Here is a 22,412-nt window from a genome sequence, read left to right on the forward strand (position 1 = left end):
TATATATATATATATATATATATATATATGTGCAAACTTCTATGGTTGTCTCGCTATGTCCATTTTTAATCTACAGAAAGATAATGGCTATTACATGCTACCCTCATTAATCCTTCATTTAATCTTCTTTTTACGTAATGGGTTAATAATTGTGGATGGGGGAAAGAATTTTAAAATAATATTTTCCATACTCAGTAAAGGTGTCAAGGCAATATAACTTTGACATACACACATGCACACGCATATATATATATATATGTATATATGTTGACGATCCATAGTTGAATTTATATTTTTTTAAAGGTGATATGAAAGTTTAAAAGAAAAAAAAAAAGAAAAGGCAGACAGAACATTATTGTTGTATGAAATTAAAATTTCTTCTTTTCATAAATATTTGCAAATATTAAAATTTCGTTTTTTTCAACCTTTGACTCATTTAAACAATTTGTTCGCACAATAGGATTCTTATGTGTTACACTACTTGAAATTGAGTAACAGTTATATTTAATCGTACAAACGAATGTATATGTATAAATATATATATATATATATATATATATATATACACATTCATACATATATATAATATGGGCGTGTCTGTAATACGCCTTTAATATTTATTTATATTCTCAGTGGGGAACAGTTCCTGAAAAAAAAGCCCATTTTTGTACATATGTACATGAATATAAATATACATATATATATATAGTCAAAAATGAAGAGAAGGAAAAAAATATAATTTTACTTATCTTCATTTATTTTTTATTTAGCTGTATTATTTTTAATAAATTTTACACAGCTAAACAGGATAATTTTTTTTTGGTCTTCTTTTCGTTTATTTTTTATTCATATTATTGTTCGCAAGGTATATATCAAACTAATTTGAGTATTCATATCCAAAAAAGAATAAAAAAAAAATAAAGCAAAAAATAAAATACATATTCACTGTTACGAGTGTAAATGTGTATACGTATGAGTATGTTTATGTACGCATTAATGTACATATATATATATGCGTATGTATATTTTGCATTTTTTTTTTTTTTAACATTTATTCTTTAAATGTTAAGTAAAAGAATATTTTTACTTGTTACTATTTAGTAAATAAATTATGAAAAATAAAGCAGTTAATAAAATTTTATAAACATGTGTGTATTTGTTTAAACGAAAAATTTTGTAATGTTAAAATTATCGGATGGATGGACGTATGCTAGCAATTTATTAAATATTCGAGGTTTACCCAACTTAAGGCATACATATATATATATAGATATATATATTTTATACACGTCATTTACATTTGATAGTATTCATAAGCGCAGCATACATATAAATTATATATATATATATACATACGTACATACAATGATGGGAATAAAACGATTGTGTTATAAATAACTGTTCGCCCGATTTTCAAGTATTTTATTTATTATTTTTGGCACACCCCTTTTTTACAGTCACTATTATTTTCATGTGTAAAAATTTTTTTTTTTTCCTTATACATATTCAGGTTTATGTGTATATATGAATATAAGTAAATTTAATGATATATGTAAGTATGTATGTTCGTTATTATGCATGTTCGTTATTATGTATGTTCGTTATTATGCATGTTCGTTATTATGTATGTTCGTTATTATTTATGTTCGTTATTATTTATGTACGTTTTATGTATTCGTTTATACACGTCAAAGTAATACACCCGTGACTATACATAACTTCCTAATTTTTTTTGGTAAACAAAATTGTATTTTTTTAGTATTTACACGTATATAATAGGTACCTATATATACGAGCTATACACAATGCTTCGTGTATGGATGTTTTTCAGTTTACCTTTTATTTTACGCTTATATTTATGCGCGTACATGCGCATACATACAAATATAAATACGTACACACCGAAATACATACTTAAATACTCATACTTATATATGTTCATTTTAACAATATTTTTGCAGCCATGTTTAATTAAATTGTGGTATGATTTAAATGTTATTTAAATGTTTGTTTTTTAAAATATTAGTCCAAGTATGTAAGCCTTTTATTATGTTATTTTTTACTTTTTACATGAACAAGCATAATCTTTTTAAATCTTTTTTTTTTTTTTTTTTTTTTTTTTAACATTTTTAATATTATTTGCAAAAGTATTACTTGCTTACAGTTACTACTGTATACATAGTTTTGTTTCCACCGCATTATTTTTACCATTATGTATATATATATATATATATGTATACATATATGTATATATTCATATATGTGTATATATAAACATTTGTGTGTATATTATTTTGTGCCTCCTTTAACATAAAAGCTAGTGAAAAATAGGAGCGTTTTTATTATTTCTTTAATTTAAAACGTAAAGACATATAAAGAAATATAAAGAAACAAACAGTTCGAACTTTTCGTTAGAATGGGGGCATTAGATGAATCCACACCTGTACCTTCAAGAATGTTAAGAATAAAAAAAAAAAAAAAAAAAAAAGTTGAAAGGAAATGATATTAATTCTTGTTAACAGTGTTATTTGCGTTAATTAAAACAAGCACGTAAATGTATATATTTGTATATATATATATATATGTATATGTATTTACTCTCTCTTATGACCAGCTGTAATAAGCTAATTTTTTTCTATTTTCATTTGAACATAATCAAGCTAGAAGTTAACTCTTTTCTTTTACATTTTTGTGTTAAATAAAATACAAACATTAAGTATAATGCATGTTTGTGTTGTGTATATTAAGAAAAAGATTAATTGTTCCTTAATTAAATAGTGTATTATTTATGCATTATATAACCGTATTTGTATATAACTTAACGCCTTTTTTTACATGCACATGTATGTTTTTCGCATGAAGTCATAGAGTAAAATAAGTGTATTGTTTCGTGTTACATTATTTGCATTATGACATTGCTACATTATTATATTATTACTTTAATGAATTTTTTTTTTTTTTTTTTCTTCTCCCCTTTGATGTAACTCATGTAGAACCCTACAGCTGATGAAGCAAAAAAAAAAAGTGCATTTCAAGGATATTCGCTATTAAAAAAAAAAAGTGATGCCTTGTTCATACATTTTAGAGATATATTAAAGGATATTGTTAAGGTAAAGGGAAAAAAAAAAAAAAAAAAAGGAATATAAATAGAAATATAAATGAAAATAGGAATAAAAATAGGTATAGAAGTAGACATATAAATTGACATATAAATAGACACATAAATAGACACATAAATAGACACATAAATAGACATATATATATTTTCTGCTTAACCATTTTATTGTACATGTAATGGTTTAAAATTTTTTACCAATATATATATTTTATCTTTTAAAACCATATTGTTACATTAGACTAAAATAAAAGTAGGGGAAGAGATGAGTAATGCATCCTTTTCATTAGCTAAGGCAGTATGGGCCGCTGGAGATTTTAAAGGGCAAATTATAGAAGGAATTAAAAGACCAGTTGTTACCTTATCCTTATCTACTAATAACGTTGCAGGTGTCAAGTTACCAATATTTCAAGTACATATTGATCCTACAGTTGATGTATTAGGACATTTAGGAGTGGCATCAGGGGGACAAGTCATTAATAATACAAGAGAAAATTATTTACAGTGTTTAAATATGTTAGTTAAATTGGCCTCTATGCAAGTACATTAAAAATAAACAATGAAAAAGTACATGGATGTTAATATTAGTTATTCATATATGTGTTTGTTTTATTCAGTTTTTACGTAATATTTACGAAATTTTTACAAAGTTTTTCTTGTTTTGCACATATCAAATATTTATTTCCATGTTTTATCCCAGTCTGTTGTTGACGTACTGATTTTTACTTAGTTGTATGGATAGAAAGCGCTTTATTTATTAACATATATGTATATATATTTAGATAGCTACATAATTTTTGTTACTATTACATAGGTAGCTTTTTTCTCACTTGACGAAGAAATTAAGATGACGAATAGGAGAGTGAATGCTTTAAATAACATTGTCTTACCTCGGCTTGACGGAGGCATCAATTACATTATAAAAGAACTTGATGAAATAGAAAGGGAAGAATTCTTTAGGTTGAAAAAAATAAAAGAAAAGAAAATTGACAAGTTGAAAGACACATACACAGAGCACTCAACGGATGCAAATAATCAAAGTAACGCAAAAAGATATGACACTTTTGCGCATCAGAAGGATGATGATGTTATATTTTGAACTCATCAATTTAACATATAAATAATATGATTTATGATTCTATATACGTATATATATGAAAATATATATATGTGTAATTATGCGTTTTGTTTGGTGAATTAGGGCGAACTGTTTGCGCACGAAATTACCACAAAAAAAAAAAAAAAATAAATAATAAAATAACAAAATGGCAAAATAACAAAATGACAAAATAACAAAATGACAAAATGACAAAATGACAAAATGACAAAATGACAAAACAACAAAATAACAAAACAATAAAATAAGAGTTTTTCATATTTCGTGTACGAGCATTTTTCGGGTGCTTGAAGTCTTTTAATAATCTGGAGCAGCATTTAAAACGTAAAAAAATATTTTTATATATCAGGATTTGTTTAGTGGGACGTAGCGTCGATTACATATGAACGAGTATAAGTATGTATGTACGTATATATGTACATGTGGATCTGTGTACTTGTGAATGTACGAACGAGTTTTATAAGAACTATAACCATGAGAACTGCACGATTAGGAAATGATTACAGACAATCGCAGTTTTACGTAGAAATGAGAAGGCTAGCAAACAGTTCTTCATTCATTTTAAAGCTAACACTGAATATTCATGTGGAAGTTCTACAGTTAAGAAGCACTTTAAATGGAATGATACACACGAAAATTTGAGAAATATCTACAGGAGCTAATTTCCTATATATGTAATATTATATAAACTGGGAAATGGTGGAGAAAATACGTTTTGTGCATCCCCTTCTTTAACCAAAAAATGTGTTCTCTATTATTCACAAAAAACCAGCATTTTTCCAACGAAAAATATTTATAAGAAATTTCTTTATTATTTCATGCACGTATTTCGGAAAATGTAATAAATATTAACTTTTCAAAAAAAAGAAAAAAAAAGAAAGAAATACTCTTAGTATATTATATATACATAAAAACATATAATGCATCCGCATGACCAATTTTTCTTTAACAAGATTTGATCGTCTTAAGATTTTCTTGTGCTTGCCAGAAATATAATATACACGAAAAACGTATGTTCAGTTTTTATATCGTGGGAAAATTATGTATTCCTTATATTTACAACTGCTTCATATTCAAGAATTTTTATCCCCCTTTTTCTTTTTCGTTTTCTTTTTCGTTTTCGTTTTCTTTTTTTTTTTTTTTTTTTTTTTTTTTTTTTTTTTTTTTTTTTTTTTTTTTTTTTTTTTTTTTTTTTGCACATACTTTACGTTTATGTTTTATTTTTGAATGTATTTTTGTTTATGATAAGACTTATTAGCACAATGTAATTATTTTCTTTAATTTTATGACAAAGTGGTATGTGCATCATTAATTCGTTATTTAAAATGAATTTTTATTTCAAGGTAGTATATTCTTGCTTGTTCATAAAATTCTACAAAAAATGTTGTTAATTTTATGCACACGGAATAATTTTAATGTGCACGTTAGTGTTCAACTTTAGTTAGCGTTAATGTAAGTTAATACAACGTAAATGTATGGTTAGTAAATCGTTAATGTAACATTAATATAATCCTAATTTAAGGCTAATATGAGGCTAATTTAGTGCTTATTTAAAGTTAAGTTTTTTTTTTTTTTTTTTTTTTTTTTTGGTGAAAGTTTTGATATACGCTTTTTGATTTTACCTGAATTTGGATCAGGACGTGCACATATTTAATTACCAGCATATGTTCACACACACAAAAATATATATTCCTACATGACTACATTTTTACATGACTACATTATTACGTTGCTACATTATTACGTTGCTACATTACTAAGCTACTACATTACTAAGCTGCTACATTACTAAGCTACTACATTACTAAGCTACTACATATATGTACACGCTACTTTTAAAATTTAAGCTTAAATAACTTAAATTTCTTAATAGGAATAAAGTACTAATCAGACTTACTTTTATTACCTGCATTTATTTTGGCTCATAAATGTATATTGTACGTTATACACATTTTGTCTTAAAATAAAAAAAAAACATAAACTAGAAAATAAAAGCAAAAAAACAGATAAACAGAAAAAAATATCAGTTGAGCACTTTTTCCATCTCGGTAAAATTCATTTTAGCACTTTTTTTTTTTTTTTTTCCTCTGTTTATGAGTTTTTAAAAACAAAACAAAACATACATTACAAAACAGAGTAGAGCAGAGCAGAGCAAAACAGCACATAAAATAACGTAAAAATAAAATAACATAAAATAACGTAAAAATAAAATAACATAAAATAACGTAAAAATAAAATAACATAAAATAACGTAAAAATAAAATAACATAAAATAACGTAAAAATAAAATAACATAAAATAACGTAAAAATAAAATAACATAAAATAACGAAAAAAAAAAATAAAGTAGGTACACGGTTTTGTAAATCAAGCTGTCTAAAACTCTTTTATAAGTAGAAATAAAACATAGGTCCATGAGCCTATAACTCGTGTTGCTTTTTTTTTTTTTTTTTAAATCTTGGACCCCTATTTTATGTCATTTTTCGCACATTTCATGGCATGATACATTTGGCAAAACCCTTTTTGTAAATTTTATATTTCCATATTGAAACTACAGAAAAAATAATTTTACATATTTATTGCCAAATTTTCAACTTGTAATTAAATCGTGCCATCATATATAAGAAGCATATACGTGTGATATACATTTCCCACATACATGGTCTACACTGCCTACATATTCACTGCCTACGTGCCATCCTCTTAGTGTGGTTGTAAAATTCCCTTAAAATGGATCAGAACTCAAATGAAAACTTCGACATGTTGAACGGATATAATAACACCTCAGATATAAATGAAAACCCAAGTGAATATTACAAGGAAGAAAGTAAAAACATGAGTGGACACAATTCCAATTTAGAGGATGAAAATGGTAGAGAATCTATTGTGGGGGCACAATATATACCTGATTTACACGGCTTAGGTAGAGAGAGACAAGCGTTATCTTGTAAGGTAAATGTGATAGAAATACCAGGACAAGTAACACCTTATCATACTCCAAATGATGATACATGTTCATATGTAGAATCATTGTATGATGAAGATGGAATACCACTTACAACTACTTCAAATGGTGGTACAAATGAAAAGAAATTATGGTCTTGGACTAGTGATGGGAAATTAAAACTACTATGTTCACAGCCAATAATTCCTGTATCTGTTGTACAAGATATACTAAGAAGAGATAAAATTATTTTAATACCACAAGTAGAAGTAACAGATTTTGTTATTCCAAAAGTATATAGTCAAAATATTAAGCATGATATACCAAAATTAGATATAAATGTAAAATGCTCTAATATACAAATTCCAAATGTTAAGTATGTAGATAAAGAAATAATTATACCTATTATTACTGGATACACTCATAAATTTATACCAAAATGGGAAATACATAAAGTACCTAGACCTATAGTTAAATATATTGGTGAACAAAAAATAGTTGAAGTACAAGTACCTGAAATAAAATATGTGGATAAAATAGTAGAAAAAGAAATTATTGTTGATACGGTTGAAAAACGAATTCCTAAAATTATAGAAATACCCAAATATGTTGATGAAGTACAATATGTATGGAAACCTATTGAAAAAATTGTATATATACAAAAACTTGTACCAAAATTTGATGTCAATCTTGAGTGTCCTCCACCTTTAATAGTTCCATATCCTGTACAAACCATTAAACAAATACCACCTGTTATGATTAAAAAAGATACAAAAATTCCTGATGACTGTAATTACAATGATTCCTTATATTCACCAGAAGGATCTCTACCTATCCCTAAAGAATATATTACTCATTTTACGACACAACAACAAAAATCTGTAAAAGGGATGTTTTCAACTTGTTGCACATCAAATATGGTAAAATGCACAGACGATCAACACAATACATATCATGATGGTATGCCATATAATACTGGTTTAATACCTGCAGAAATGGCTTTAGAGGACGGTCTAAATATTTGTAGTTACTCTAACTCTTTTGTAAATAGAAACCAGGAATCCGTTTTAAAAAAGAGGGAAAACCAACCCGTTAATGTGAACGCATAAAGGGGGTAAAAACGCACACAAAAGCTGTTGGTATATACGATATAATTCTACGAGACTATCTGCTTTGTGCTACATTTGATTTAGCTACTCAAGTTCACGTGCTCATTTGCCTGTACATTTATCCACCTATTCACTCGCTTCATTACAGTTCACCCATTCTATGCTTTTATCTCTGCTATGCATATTTTCTTTTCAAGTATAATTATTCAATTATCTGGAAAAAGTCATTAAATGAGGAAAGATACTACAAGTTATTGGATGGATTGTATTATCCTCCCCTTCTCCATGCTGATCATGCCACTATATACTTTTCTATTAGGCACATGTTCTCCGTTTCAGTCGTGTTGCTATATATATATATATATACATATTATGTACACATACGCATGCACGTGTACATTGGCAATAACGACAGTACCGTTTTTTTGAAAATTCAGCGGACAACCATATCCATGATGTTGCATATGCATTTACGGGAGGAACACACACCCATAATTTCCATAAAATTATTTTGCAATTTTTAATTGTCCATTTTTAACAACAGAAAGTGCGTGAAGAAAATTGAGGTATAACCATATTTGGTTTCTTCTTCTTTTCTTCTTTTTTCTTTTTTTTGCACTTTGTTATTTGTAGTTACAAATTTGTCATTTGCAGTCATCAATTTGCTATTTGCAATTTGTGGTCTGGCTTGTTTGATTTGCTTTACTCTTTTGTTCCTCTGTCTATTCTTGTTTAATTTTTAACAAAACAACTATTTTAACAATTTAACTGTTTTCGCTTTTTTTTTTTTTTTTTTTTTTTTTTTTTAATATTATTGTTAATTGTGCATAAGTTTTAGTAAAAAATTTCATCAATTTAAGTGAAAAAAAATATAATTTATATTTTTTTTATATTTGAGACATAAAATGTATATGATATGATCATTACAAAAAATCAGAATAAAAAAAAAATAATAATAAATATTAAACAGCTTGTAATTAACAAAACTCTTTTTGTCATTTCGTTGTCATGATATATAGCATCTCTGTTATACTTTTTCAATAAATGCTTTAACTCTGTAAAAGGACGGGTAAGTAATATTAATCAATGGGGGAAACGAAAATGGAGGCAAAAATGCGGAAGAAAGAGGCAAAAATGAGAGAGCAAAAAAAGAGTGTAACAAGGGTAAACATAAGAAGCGCATAGAAAACAGAATATTTAATTTATATGTATGACTAAATGTTCAGCTAACTTTCGTTCTCCTTTTCTACATCTCTCAATTTTTGTTGTAGTTGTACTATAAAAAAAAATAATTTATAATTGCATTCCTTAGTGTAAATTGTATCCTCCTCATTAATTTTATTCTTGCGTCTGTAGGAAATTTACAAAAGGAAAAAATTATTTTTTATTTCAATGTATGAATTAAAGAAAATACTCCTCAAAATAATAATTGAAATGTGAATAGTAATATATGGGGGGGGGAAAAAAAAAAAAAAAATAGATACAAATATGCATATACATATATGTAGATAGTGTTATCACCTACTCATGGTGTATAAATTTGAGAAAAAAAAAAAAAAAAAAATTAAAATCGTAAGGGAACGATTTTCTCGAAATTTATCCTATAACATACCCATATGATTATATAATTACTATATGTACACATGTGCAAGTGTGTGTCTACGCTTCCGTTTTTCTTCTATCTCACGATATCTATCTATATATATATCTTTCTTTTTTTTTTTGACCTTGCTTTACTTAAGCAGCTTAAATCTTTGACAGTTTTATTGTTTAGATTATTATAATGTAGTCGATCCATATACATATTTACTTTTTATTCAGAGGAAAAATTAAGTATATTTTTGTGCATGAACTTTTTCGTCTTTTCGCTTATGTACTTTTCTCTATGGAATGCCAATTGCTAATATTGGCTTAACTGCTCACGTGCACTTTTTGTTCTCTTTCTCGAAAGTGAAAAAGAATGAAGTAAAATACAGTAACATGAAGTAAAATACAGTAATATAAAATAAAATACAGTAATATAAAATAAAATACAGTAATATAAAATAAAATACAGTAATATAAAATAAAATACAGTAATATAAAATAAAATACAGTAATATAAAATAAAATACAGTAATATAAAATAAAATACAGTAATATAAAATAAAATACAGTAATATAAAATAAAATACAGTAATATAAAATAAAATAATATATAAAAAAAAATAAATTAAAATTAGAATAAAGTAAATGCAAACGGTACACTACTGATTAAGGGTGGGGAAGAGAAATGCGTCCACATATAAAATCCAAATAAAACATTTCCCCATAGTTGTATGCAAGAAAAAAAAAAAATAACAATAAAATAAAATAATTAAAATAGGGTAAAATAATGCGAAAAATAGAAAAGGCAAAATAAAGCAAAAAAAAAGGAAAGGCAAAATAAAGCAAAAAAAAAAAAAAGAAAAGGCAAAATAAAGCAAAAAAAAAAAAAAGGCAAAATAAAGCGAAAAAGGACAAAATAATGTAAAATAAACTTTCTATTTGAGCGTCACCCCTTGATACATTGTTAAAAATTATTTACATTTTGTTTTATCACTGTAGGGCATTGTCTTTTTAAAAATTCCAGAGAATATGAAATGTTAGCATTAAAATATGCTAGTTGTTTTAATTTTCTAAAATGTGCTTCATATATTGTGTATTATATCACATATACATTCCGTTTTCCTAATTTTTAAAAAAAAAAAAAGGAAAAAAAAAAAAAAAAGAAAGTAACGTGTTAAAGTTCGATCCATATCTCAGTGTGCAAACACTTCTTTCTATGTTTTGAAAAAGTTATAGTATCACATTAAAATGAGCTTTTTTTTTTTTTTTTTTTTAAATATGTACTTAATCGTCTCTTCTTAATTATTGTGTATTCTCATTTGAACGGCTGTGGTTTATAAATTTATTTAACTGAGTAAAAATACGTATTATGAACACGTATTTATGCACATACGTAAGTGCACATAAGTAAATTCATTTACGTATATACACTGAAATACAAATAAAATGAATGTAATAAAAGGCAGAACATTCGAGGTACTTCTAGGAAGAAGTTTCAGGTATAGGTGTGCATATAAGGGTTAAAGTAACTACTTCAAAAAGGGATAGTATAATAAGAGAAAAAAAAAAAAAAAAAAGATGAAGATTATATATTACCTTGCAAATGCTTAATGGGATGCTCATGAATACATACTCAGATGAGTAAAACATGCGAGTGCATACTGTGCAAAATATGGGTAGTCATAATATTCCATTTTTTATGATAATTTTCCAAACATAAAAAGGGAAAATAAGAAAAAAACACGAGCAGCAGAATGAAGAGGTTGGTGAAAAAATAAAAAAAATGAATAAACGGATAAACGAATAAACGAAAAAATAATAACAAATGGTGGTACAAATGGTGGTACAAATGGTGGTACAAACGATGGTACAAAGGTGCAGAAAAGGGGTGCTCCCCACTTATAGGGGAAGACCTATTTACCCAGAATTTCAAGTGCTACTAATTGAAACTAATTACAACAAATTGTAGCTAACCGCAGATAACTACGACTAACCATGACTAATCGCTTCCATTCGCTTCTATTCTCTTCTAGTCGCTGCTATTCGCCGTTATTCAAGCTAACCATTGCTAGGCTACAGCTAAACCTGGTGGGTCCTCTTAAAAATGTAATGATTGACGGGCGCTAAAGTCATGCCTTGTTCTAATACGAAATAAGAAAATATAGGATCCGTATCCAGATGATAATTAAATTTTTTTAGAAAAATATTCAAAGAATTTAAGACAAGCGAATTTGTGACAACATAGAGGGGAAGCTCACCCTTAAGCGAATTAGAAAAACGGTATTCCAAACATGCATAATTTATTTTTTCATATTGAAACTTAAATTGTTTTGTTTGATTAAGATTTTGTTGATAATGGTGATGATGACCAAACCAATAAAATGATTGATCTGGTAGGATATATGGCTCTCTCATATTTATATAATGTATATCGTTTTTCTTATTAAACATGTTATAAAATAAATTCCCAAAATTATCATCATATATACGCTTCCTCCAATTATATAGGAACTCTCCATTTATTTTTTTAATATGTGGAGAACAGTCTAAAAAGCCAATTTTAAATTTTCTATGTATATGGGAATATAAAGGGGTATCATAACAATCTGTTATAAATATGGTAATATCTTCGTCCTTGTTTGTTTTTAAGTTTCTAAAATATGCCATTACTTTTTCGGGAGAACTATTATGAACAAGACAGAAAAAAAGGGTACATATTAAATGAAGAAAAAAGTTAAAATTAATGAGGAAAAAAAGGAATTTTTTTGTTCTTTGATTTTTTGCATCTTGTCCATTTTTTTCATTTTTCTCATCTTGTACATTTTTCTCACCTTCTACATTTTTCTCACCTTCTACATTTTTCTCACCTTCTACATTTTTCTCATCTTGTACATTTTTCTCATCTTGTCCATTTTTTTCATTTTTCTCATTTTTCCCACCTGTGTACACTTCCTTCTCGTCATTCTTCGCATCGCACGTAACTTTGTGCAAGGTCACACCGGTATGTGCACTTAAGAATGGGAGGTACCCTATAACCATTTTGTGCTCCTTGTGTTTACTAAAGGATAAAAATATTACTTCAACAAAAGTCGATATGTACACTACATAATCTATTCTTGAAAATGCTAAATGAAATAAATTTTTTTTTTTTTTTTTTTTATTTATCATATTTTTCCATATATCAACATAACCATAGAAAGTAAAAACAGTAAATAGTAAATAAATGGATGGTATTACACATAAAAAAAAAAAAAAAAAGAATGTTTTCCAAAATAAATATTTTCTCCACTTAAAATATTAAATACAAAAAAGTTGTATGGCGATACTGTTATTTTACCATAATAATATGAATCGATAACAATAATAATAATTAGTAATATAAACACATACAAACATCCTATAACTAAAACTTCCTTCCACTTTAGTATATTTTCACCATCCAGATGTTTTATAAAATAAGATATATATATACACACCCAGAACAATGCCGCACTCGGTCTCATCATAATACAAAAGATACTAAAACTTAAACTCAGCAATAAATTTTGTATATGAAGATATTTGCTTTTAGATAAACCTACCAATTTGTTATACTCTACTTGCTTAAAATTATTTTGTGTATCGTGTACATCTTTTGATGCGCAATGATATGTATAAGCATTATCGCCACTTCCACTCTTACATCCACCACTGCCGCTTCCCCTCGTACGATTTCTCCTTTTCAAACAGCCTATAGCTTGACCTTTTAAAGGGAAATCGAACACCCCCGTTGAACTAGTAACCACTGCTTGGTCATCTCCATTTTGACTACAATCATTTGGATAAAGTACACTTTTATTTCCATTTAGGGGAACAGGGGCGTAATAATTTTTGGATAGATAATAAATCCCCCATATGTTGAATATACACTCAAATGAGTTAGATGACGTTCTACATATGGAATAGATGTGAAACCAACAAAAAAAATAACAAGCTAAAATTGTATAAATGAGCTGATTATTAGTTTTACCCTTTTTTTCCTTTTCCCTATATAATCTGATATACCATAAAAAAATCAATTTCATAAAACCATAATCGCCAAAAGCTGCACATAACCCTTGAAAAATTTTAGGTACATATAAAACAAAGAATGGGGTATCTAACTCGGTAATTTTCAAAATATAAAATAATATAGCATATATGAAAGGATGAACAACAGATCTTAAGGATATACATGGTTCCCACTCCCAAGGCATATGCCCATAGCCAAATACCCAATAATGTGAGATTTCTATTGATTGAGCATATTCATCAGGGAAAAAGGACGTTCGAACGAATAAACAATTAAATAATCGAAAAATTATAAAAAATAAGAGATACTTCCTTGGACGTAAAATTTTTCTTAAAATGGATTCGCTCCATTGTAGGAAGTCGCCATATATTATCCTTTGCATTTGAAAAGTAGAAAAAAGTAAAACGAAAAAAATTAAAAACACGTAAACAAATAAAAAAAAATAAAATAAAAAGGATAAAAAAAATAAAATTTAAAAAAAAAATATAAAAAAATAAAGTATCGGTGTAATTTTTGCGTTTACATGTGTGCATGCATGAACACATGAATGTGCATATGCATACATACATACATACATACATACATACATATATATATATATATATATATATATATATATATATATATATGTCCATGTAAATGTATATATGTGAGGAGAAACTTTTAAAAATGACCTTAACTCTTTCCAGTTGCTGATCCGCTCCGTCTATTCATTCGTTCACTTGTTAGCTTACTCATACCCCTACACACGCAAATACTAATCCAAACGCACATAGTTGTTCTCTAGGTTCATTAACACCCGCTTATACTCTACGCACTACAATAGCTCTTTCCTTTAGTAGATGTTGCAAAGTTATATACTCAACTGGGAGCACATATACACATATATACATATATGTGCTTACTCCAATGAGACTAATTAATATTAATATTACTGCTTAACCGCAATAAGCTAAGAAAAAGTCATATGATACCACTTTGTTTTCACTTACATTCTTCTGTTTGCTCTTTTCTAAAAATCCTTAACACAAAGAAATTTATAAAAAAAAGCATGTCTTTATACAGTAGTGAACTACAAAAAAAAAAAAAAAAAAAAAAATAGAATGCGTTACTTCTTTATAGTTATTCGTAAATTGTTATCAATATCGTTAATATTGTTGCATGCGATTTTACATTTTACATATATCACACTTCGCATTTATTTTATCATGTTCTCATTTCGACTGTTCTCGAGTGCTTACAATTTTAATAAAATACACATACTCATTTGGCTCTTATTACTTTATACATACCTTTTTAATTTTAGTTTTTGTAAGTGAACATGCGCACAATATGGGACAAAACACAATGTTTTCACGGCTATGTAAATAAGCACAGTTGAATATGCATAAATATGTACATACGTACATATATACATACCTGTGTATATACCTGTGTACATATCTTTTTATATACCTCCGTATATACCTATATACTTAATTGTGGACATACGTGTACTCATATTTGGCCCGTTTTAAGAAAAAACAAAATTTATTCATTTTAGTAGTTACAAAAAAAAAAAAAAGAAAAAATGGTAACGACAGAAAATAAATTCTTCAAAAATAAAAAAATATTAATATAACATTAAAATTAAGCTACATATCAAAATATTTTAAATTATTAGAGTAAATTAATTAAAAATATATATGTATCTGAATTTTGGCAAGAAAAAAAAAAATAGATAAAAAGTGAAGGAGTAACCAGCTGTAATGAAGTGTTTGTTAAGAAGTTACACCTATATGCCCCCGAATCAGTATATACAAATCTGTAAATATTTTTCCCCTATATGTATATATATGAAAGTATGTACTTATTTACGCAAGTATGTACCTATTTACACATGTATGTACTTATTTACGCATGTATGTACTTATTTACACATGTATGTACTTATTTACACATGTATGTACTTATTTACGCATGTATGTACTTATTTACGCATGTATGTACTTATTTACACATGTATGTACTTATTTACACATGTATGTACTTATTTACTTATGTATGTGTAGGTACATTACCGCGGGGAGCAGTAAGAGTTAAAAAAGAAGGCCGCTTTCAATTTGATGAAATACATTTTATAAATCTGCATTATCCATACGTATATCATCTACTTATGATCCCCATTAATGTGATACTAAATATGATAGCACATTTGAGGTTAGAGATGCACACAGTATTTATAGAAATATGTACGTGAGTTGGGTAAGAAGTATTCTTTTGCAATGTACTTGCAGACTGCACATTATAACACCTTAATATAAATATATTATCTGCTAGTTTAAAATATATCACCCCTCCTCCCATGAATACTCATATAAATTATTATGTGTGTATAACCGAGCATAGACGTGTGAGACTGCGTACATGAGCAATGGTATATATGTACAAAGGATGCATCGAACACAACCACACATGCATGCGAGTAAAAGCAGGCCAATGAGAAGCTAATATTTCATAGTTCAAAAGTCAAAATCGTTACTACCACTATCCCCCTTCCTGTTCCCTCTCTATGATCAATAATAACAACCAAGTAAATGATAACCTGTTTTTCTTCTTCTCTATGAAGAGCGTTTTACTGTTCATTCGTATATGTTGACCTTTTAGAGAATTACCTTTTGTTTGCCTTGGTTTATACTGTTACACTTTTCACTATAGTAGTTATAATTCCTGTAAGACAATGGTTCAATAAATAAATTGTCTAGCATCTTATTTATTCCATCGATTACTTTACTACCTGTTTTTTGTGTTTTTGGAATTGGAATTCTACCAAAATTTCTTGGCAGGTTTCTATGTTTTTCTAAGGTAGTACTATCTAAAGCAGAATTTATTTTATCAAATAAATTACTTCCTGTTTTTAACGTTGGTCTTTCTCCTCTTGAGTAATGAGGATCTGGATTGTAAAAAGGATGCAAATCATACATATTTGTGTCGTTGTGTCTTCTTATTGATTTGTATGATGATTCCAACATAGCTATCATTATATTTACAATATCATCAAGATATGTTCCTACTGTTAAAGTGATTCTTTTGAATATATCAAATTTTTTCCCATTTTGATGATTTGATATATATTTGAAATTTGGTCCATTAAGTATATATTCATATTTTGGGTTAAACGATTCTTTCTTATTAAAGTTACATGCATTCAATGCACAATGTATTCCTTTTTTCAAAAATGAATCATCCCTTGCATCCTTCATCATATAGTAAAGATGTGGGGGTATAGTTCTAAAATTATCATTATTTATAAAAGGATATTCATTTGAATAGCCTGAAAATGAAGGACTACTACATAAGGAATTCATATCATTATTATCAGATGGGAAATAGGGAGTTGTGGTACGTAAATATGTATCACTTTTGGAAGGAGGATATAAATCATAGGGAAATTGATAAGGATAATTCCCTTCTTCTATGTTTGAACACCTTGAATATAATGGTGATAATGTATTTTCTGCGGAATATAGTTGTCTATTATTTCCTGAGGTGTAATAAAATGGTGCTCTGTTTACATTTTCATGATTATTTGAAAGTGCTTCCATATCTGCATGGTTATAATTGTATACATTTTCTGTATAGCCCCTCCTATTCCTCAAAGGGCAACTACTTCCATTGTGAATAGTGGTGTGTGCATTATAGTCATTTACTGTTTCGTCAAGAATGCACGGATTTATCGTATTGTTCGGGTTAATTGTATTTATCGTATTTACCGTGTTGAATGTACTGAGAGAATTTCTCTGATTGTGATCGCGGATATTTCTATCAGGGATATATACAAAATTGTTATCAGACAAATTGTTCAAAAAAATATGATCATAATTTTTTGACCTTCCTGTGTTCTCGATATGTATTCCATTTGTTACTTTTGCCACACTTGCTGCACTTGTTACATTTTCGATATCAACGTTTCTAGTTATGTTTTTAGGTTCATTCAATATGCTTATGTCATTGTAACTACCATCATAAGCTACTTCATTTATTAAGTTATTCATAATCGATGAACGGCCTTTTTTAGGAATATAATGAATGCCCTCTTTCATTATATCTGTATCTTTTGACAATTTTTTGTTAATTCGTTTTTCAGCAGAATTTATTTTTGAACTGTTGAAGTCATTCATTTTTGTAAACTGTGATTTCTGCTTTTTTTTACATATAGCTTTTTTATTTTTTTTATATGTAGATTTTTTTTTTACATATAGCTTTTTTTTTTTTTTTTTTTACCTGTCTTTAAGTGCTATCGCTTAAATATAAATAAATTGATGAGCGTGTATCAAGAACTATTGCGAACTATTACAAACTTTTAAAAGATAGAGGAAAAATATAACGGTAAAATAAGATAAAAAAGATATTTAAAATTTTTTCGATGAAAAGAAATGAAAAGGGAGCAAAAAATGGTAGCATAAAAGGGAAGTACAAAAGGGAGACGCAAAAGATTAGCGCAAAAACGAAATAGATAAAATACAACAGTTATTGCTACACCTGTTATGTTATAATTTCATGTACATATTTTTCTTTACAACTTCATAACAATATATATCAAGGTCTATATTTAAAAATCGAATATAACAACTTGTAGAATCATAATAATTGCTTAACTTGTCTAAGTCAAAATTCGTACTTTTTTTTTTTTTTTTTTTTCTTTTTTCACATTGCTCTTATTTTTTATTTCGCTTATATGTTACTTTTATTTATTACCATTTCGCTTTTCTTTTTTCTTTTTTCCTTTTTCTTTTTTCTTTTTTCTTTTTTCTTTTTTCCTTTTTCATTTTTGCTTTTTCATTTTTGCTTTTTCATTTTTCCTTTTTTTTTTTACCATTCTAGAAAATAACCTGTTTCGTTCAGGTGATTTTATTTATTTTAAGAAAAGAAGAAAAAAAAATGTGCACACCATATTATTACACACATGAACAGTTCATATTTTTTTTTTTTATTTGAAAAGTCTACAACACTTTTTTTTAACTACTGCGCATTAGTAGTAGATTTATACAGCCATAACAAAAAAAAAAAAAAAAAAAAAAAAAAATGCATATATGCACATGTCATGTATTTGTATTTGCATATATATATGCAAATATTACATGTATATATTATCCTAACAATAATGGTAACAAAATTATATTTTTTTCTTTTTTTTTTTAACCATTTGTTTAAACATATTCACTTTAAATGTAAGTGATAAAAAAGTTAAAAGGAAACCCGTTAAATACGTTTTAAAATATACAGCTGCAATTTCCACAGGCCTATTTCATTTGTTTACACATTCACAAATAATACTTATAATACAAATATATATTTATACGAATGTGTAATATGTATATATATATATATATATATATATATAATTCATACATACTTATATATTTCTATTCGCTTAACATTTTTGTAAAAAGTGTAGACATAACCGCCCAACAAATTTAGCTAAAAAGTAAAAGGAATATATCAACCAAAAAGCACATGCTAAAAAATTGTATATTATAGCTATTATTATATTTTTTTTTTCCTTTTTTTTTTAAATTCATTTGCCGAATATGTTATTATTCTTTATTTTATATATTTTTCTTTTTTTACGAATTTTCTCTTCATTAAAAAAGGTAATTATATATCATATATATTCTAAGTGCTTCACTTAACATGAACATATTTCTACAATATCCCAAAATATATTAACGTATATTTAATAATAGCTATTAACTATTCGTAATATTATGAATAGAAAAAATTGCTAAATCGCATTGCGTTATATCATATACAATAATGCCATATATCAACAATCTGCCATCCATAACAATTTAATAACATGTTGAATAGAATTTCATTTATTTTTACCATATTTTAAACCTGCTCTTATTCAATTATATCAGAAATATATATATACATATATATATATATATGTATATGTATATGTATATATATAATTAAAATGAGGTAAAATTTTCTTATTTACACAACTTCAAGATGGCTGTTTTTTGGTAAATAATTCTTATTTTTTAATTAAAGTATGCAGTTTGAAAACTTTAAAAGTTATATACAATAAGCATTTTTGTGTTTAAAAATTAAAAAAAAAAAATAGTAATAATTAATAAATGTACATACACACACGTGCACGTATATATAAATATGCATACATCACAGAAAAATTGCCTTTCTATTTAAATAATGATCACCAACTAGCTCATTTCTTATAAGCTCTAGACTTTCTTCTTCCCCTCGCTTTTTCAAATTTTCTTCCTTTTGAACGAACATATGGTCTAGCTTTAGATTTTGGTCTACCAGGTGCCTTGCCAAAATGCTTCTCAGCTGTTCTTGCCTTAGTTGGACCTCTTAACAGTATGCACTTTTTCCCCGTGGGGTATTTTAAGGCTAATTGATCAAAAGTTAGGCATTCTCCCCCTGCATCTACAATTCTCTTTCTAGCTGTCTCGGTAAATCTGAGTGCGCATACTTTTAACTTCCCACAGGTAAATAACCTTTTATCATCTAAAATGGTAAAAAAAAAAAAAAATAAAAATAAATAATAGCGTTGCTGCTTATTATGATAAATAATGATAACAATAATACTGGTGCTAATTATAAAACTTCATAAATGCCTTTTGTGATATAATAATATAACAAATGGATACAAAAGGAACAAAAGTTATATATTATATATATTTATTTATGAATATGATCAGAACGTTCTACCATCTCCATTAATTTTGTCAGAAGACCGTCGTGATTCGTAGAAACTTACTCATCATGTATATCCAATTGTGCATATAATTACGTATGTGTATATGTATGCACGTACGTACATATGTATGCACATAAGTGTATACGTATATATTGCATACACGTACGTATATATGTATGCACATAAGTGTATATGTATATATTGCATACACATATGCGTATATGTATACCCGCACGTATACCTATATACAGTACGAAATGGCAAACGAACACTCCTTTTATAATCATCATTACCTGTTATTGATCCAACAACAACCGCCACACAGTCCTGATGATTTTTCATATGGCGATGCAGTTTCGACAATGACAATGGGGGCCTAAAACGTTTAGGCATAATAAGTCTTTTTGCAATTATTTTGTTAAAATTAGCATTCGTTCTTCTAGCTAAAAATCGATATAACTTAACTAACAATCTAAGATATGGGTTTTTTGAAACCAGCTTTTTTCTTCCATGTTTTTTTATTCTACCAACATTTTTCAGTGCGATACCCTATAAAAAAAAAGGAAAATCCGTTTTTTTTTTTTTGGTACATTATTGAATATGAAAACTCATAAAGGGGGATCATAATAATAACGCTTCCGCATAGATATTTACGCACATGTATATGTACGTATACATATGTATATGTACACACAGTGTACACATGTAAAATATATTCCTCTATTCGCATCCATAAATCGTGCATCGCCTTTGTTTCGTATCTTATAAATAACAGTTAATACATTTATAAAAAACCATTTTACATGTTATACACAATGAAAATTAATAAAACTCACACATATATAAAAAAAAATTATGTACTTAAAATTTTTAAAAGAATAATTTTCACTTACCATATTTTTAAATATGTTTCGTATATGTATTTATTATAATATAATGGAGCTACTGCTCGGTTTTTTTTTTTCTTTTTTTTTTTTAAAGCAAAATTACTGATAAAATTGATTATATTTAATCTAAACAAATCAGGAAAAATTTTACTTAATTTCTCTTAAGAATTAAATATAATATAATTTTTTTAAATAAAAAAAATTAAAAAATGATGAAAAGTGGATATGAAAAAAAAAAAAAAAAAAATTATGCAAAATAAAACAAGATAAATCAAAATAGAACGTTACTGTTTTTTCTCTTCAAAAAAATTAATTATTTTGCTATGAACTTTTTGGTTCATACATGAAAGGAAAAATATGATAATTATATATTTTTTTATTTTTTTTTTACATTTAAAAATTAAAACGATCAAACGAGCCCCCTCCCTCTATATATTTGGTAGGGTTTTTATATAAGAAATACACGTGAAAATATATGTGTTAATAATAATATTATATATGGCGTATATAAATTAAATATATATATATATGTAGATAATATTATATGAATGTATGAAAATTATTAGCTACATTTGAAATATTGCTATTTCTTCACATCATTCTACGGTCATCACTTTTTAAGTTGATACATATTTTATTTTATATATGCACAAGCAGCAATCAAATTTGCTTTTTTTACTTAAATAAATCTACACCCAATGATATAAAAATTAAAAGGAGGGTGATATACGTATAACCCCTTTTCTATTATGACTTGCATGAAATAATAATGTAAAAAAATATGAAAAAAAAAAAGAACTAATGAAAGTGAGGTGTTAGTAATATTGTACATATATATATATATATATATATATATACAGTATGTATGTATGTATGTATATATGTATGTAT

The 22,412-nt window shown here is 26.8% G+C and overlaps 6 protein-coding genes across 6 annotated transcripts; 2 read left to right on the plus strand and 4 right to left on the minus strand.

Annotated features, from left to right (window-relative positions):
• Positions 1 to 2,416: 2,416 nt before the first annotated feature.
• MKS88_004168 (V-type proton ATPase subunit D) lies at positions 2,417 to 4,214 on the plus strand (the record flags this gene model as incomplete). The annotated part of the gene is made up of 4 exons (XM_067217322.1): positions 2,417 to 2,443; positions 2,994 to 3,110; positions 3,357 to 3,656; positions 3,930 to 4,214. 4 exons carry the CDS (start codon positions 2,417 to 2,419, stop codon positions 4,212 to 4,214), a joined length of 729 nt encoding a protein of 242 aa, XP_067071762.1.
• Positions 4,215 to 6,961: 2,747 nt separating this feature from the next.
• On the plus strand, positions 6,962 to 8,284 carry MKS88_004169 (inner membrane complex protein 1k; the record flags this gene model as incomplete). Its single annotated transcript, XM_067217323.1, has 1 exon — positions 6,962 to 8,284. One exon carries the CDS (start codon positions 6,962 to 6,964, stop codon positions 8,282 to 8,284), a length of 1,323 nt encoding a protein of 440 aa, XP_067071763.1.
• Positions 8,285 to 8,804: 520 nt separating this feature from the next.
• On the minus strand, positions 8,805 to 10,088 carry MKS88_004170 (uncharacterized protein; the record flags this gene model as incomplete). Its single annotated transcript, XM_067217324.1, has 4 exons — positions 8,805 to 9,006; positions 9,267 to 9,339; positions 9,516 to 9,634; positions 10,012 to 10,088. The coding sequence occupies 4 exons, from the start codon at positions 10,086 to 10,088 to the stop codon at positions 8,805 to 8,807; spliced, it is 471 nt and encodes a 156-aa protein (XP_067071764.1).
• Positions 10,089 to 11,950: 1,862 nt separating this feature from the next.
• Positions 11,951 to 14,660, minus strand: MKS88_004171 (GPI mannosyltransferase 3; the record flags this gene model as incomplete). Its single annotated transcript, XM_067217325.1, has 3 exons — positions 11,951 to 12,929; positions 13,262 to 14,141; positions 14,603 to 14,660. 3 exons carry the CDS (start codon positions 14,658 to 14,660, stop codon positions 11,951 to 11,953), a joined length of 1,917 nt encoding a protein of 638 aa, XP_067071765.1.
• Positions 14,661 to 16,564: 1,904 nt separating this feature from the next.
• MKS88_004172 (inner membrane complex suture component) lies at positions 16,565 to 18,082 on the minus strand (the record flags this gene model as incomplete). The annotated part of the gene is made up of 1 exon (XM_067217326.1): positions 16,565 to 18,082. The coding sequence occupies one exon, from the start codon at positions 18,080 to 18,082 to the stop codon at positions 16,565 to 16,567; it is 1,518 nt and encodes a 505-aa protein (XP_067071766.1).
• A 2,054-nt stretch (positions 18,083 to 20,136) lies between these two features.
• MKS88_004173 (60S ribosomal protein L18-2) lies at positions 20,137 to 21,530 on the minus strand (the record flags this gene model as incomplete). Its single annotated transcript, XM_067217327.1, has 3 exons — positions 20,137 to 20,441; positions 20,889 to 21,183; positions 21,528 to 21,530. 3 exons carry the CDS (start codon positions 21,528 to 21,530, stop codon positions 20,137 to 20,139), a joined length of 603 nt encoding a protein of 200 aa, XP_067071767.1.
• Between the last annotated feature and the right edge of the window lie 882 nt (positions 21,531 to 22,412).

This window comes from Plasmodium brasilianum, chromosome 12 (assembly GCF_023973825.1).
Source record: "Plasmodium brasilianum strain Bolivian I chromosome 12, whole genome shotgun sequence".
Lineage (NCBI taxonomy): Eukaryota > Apicomplexa > Aconoidasida > Haemosporida > Plasmodiidae > Plasmodium > Plasmodium brasilianum.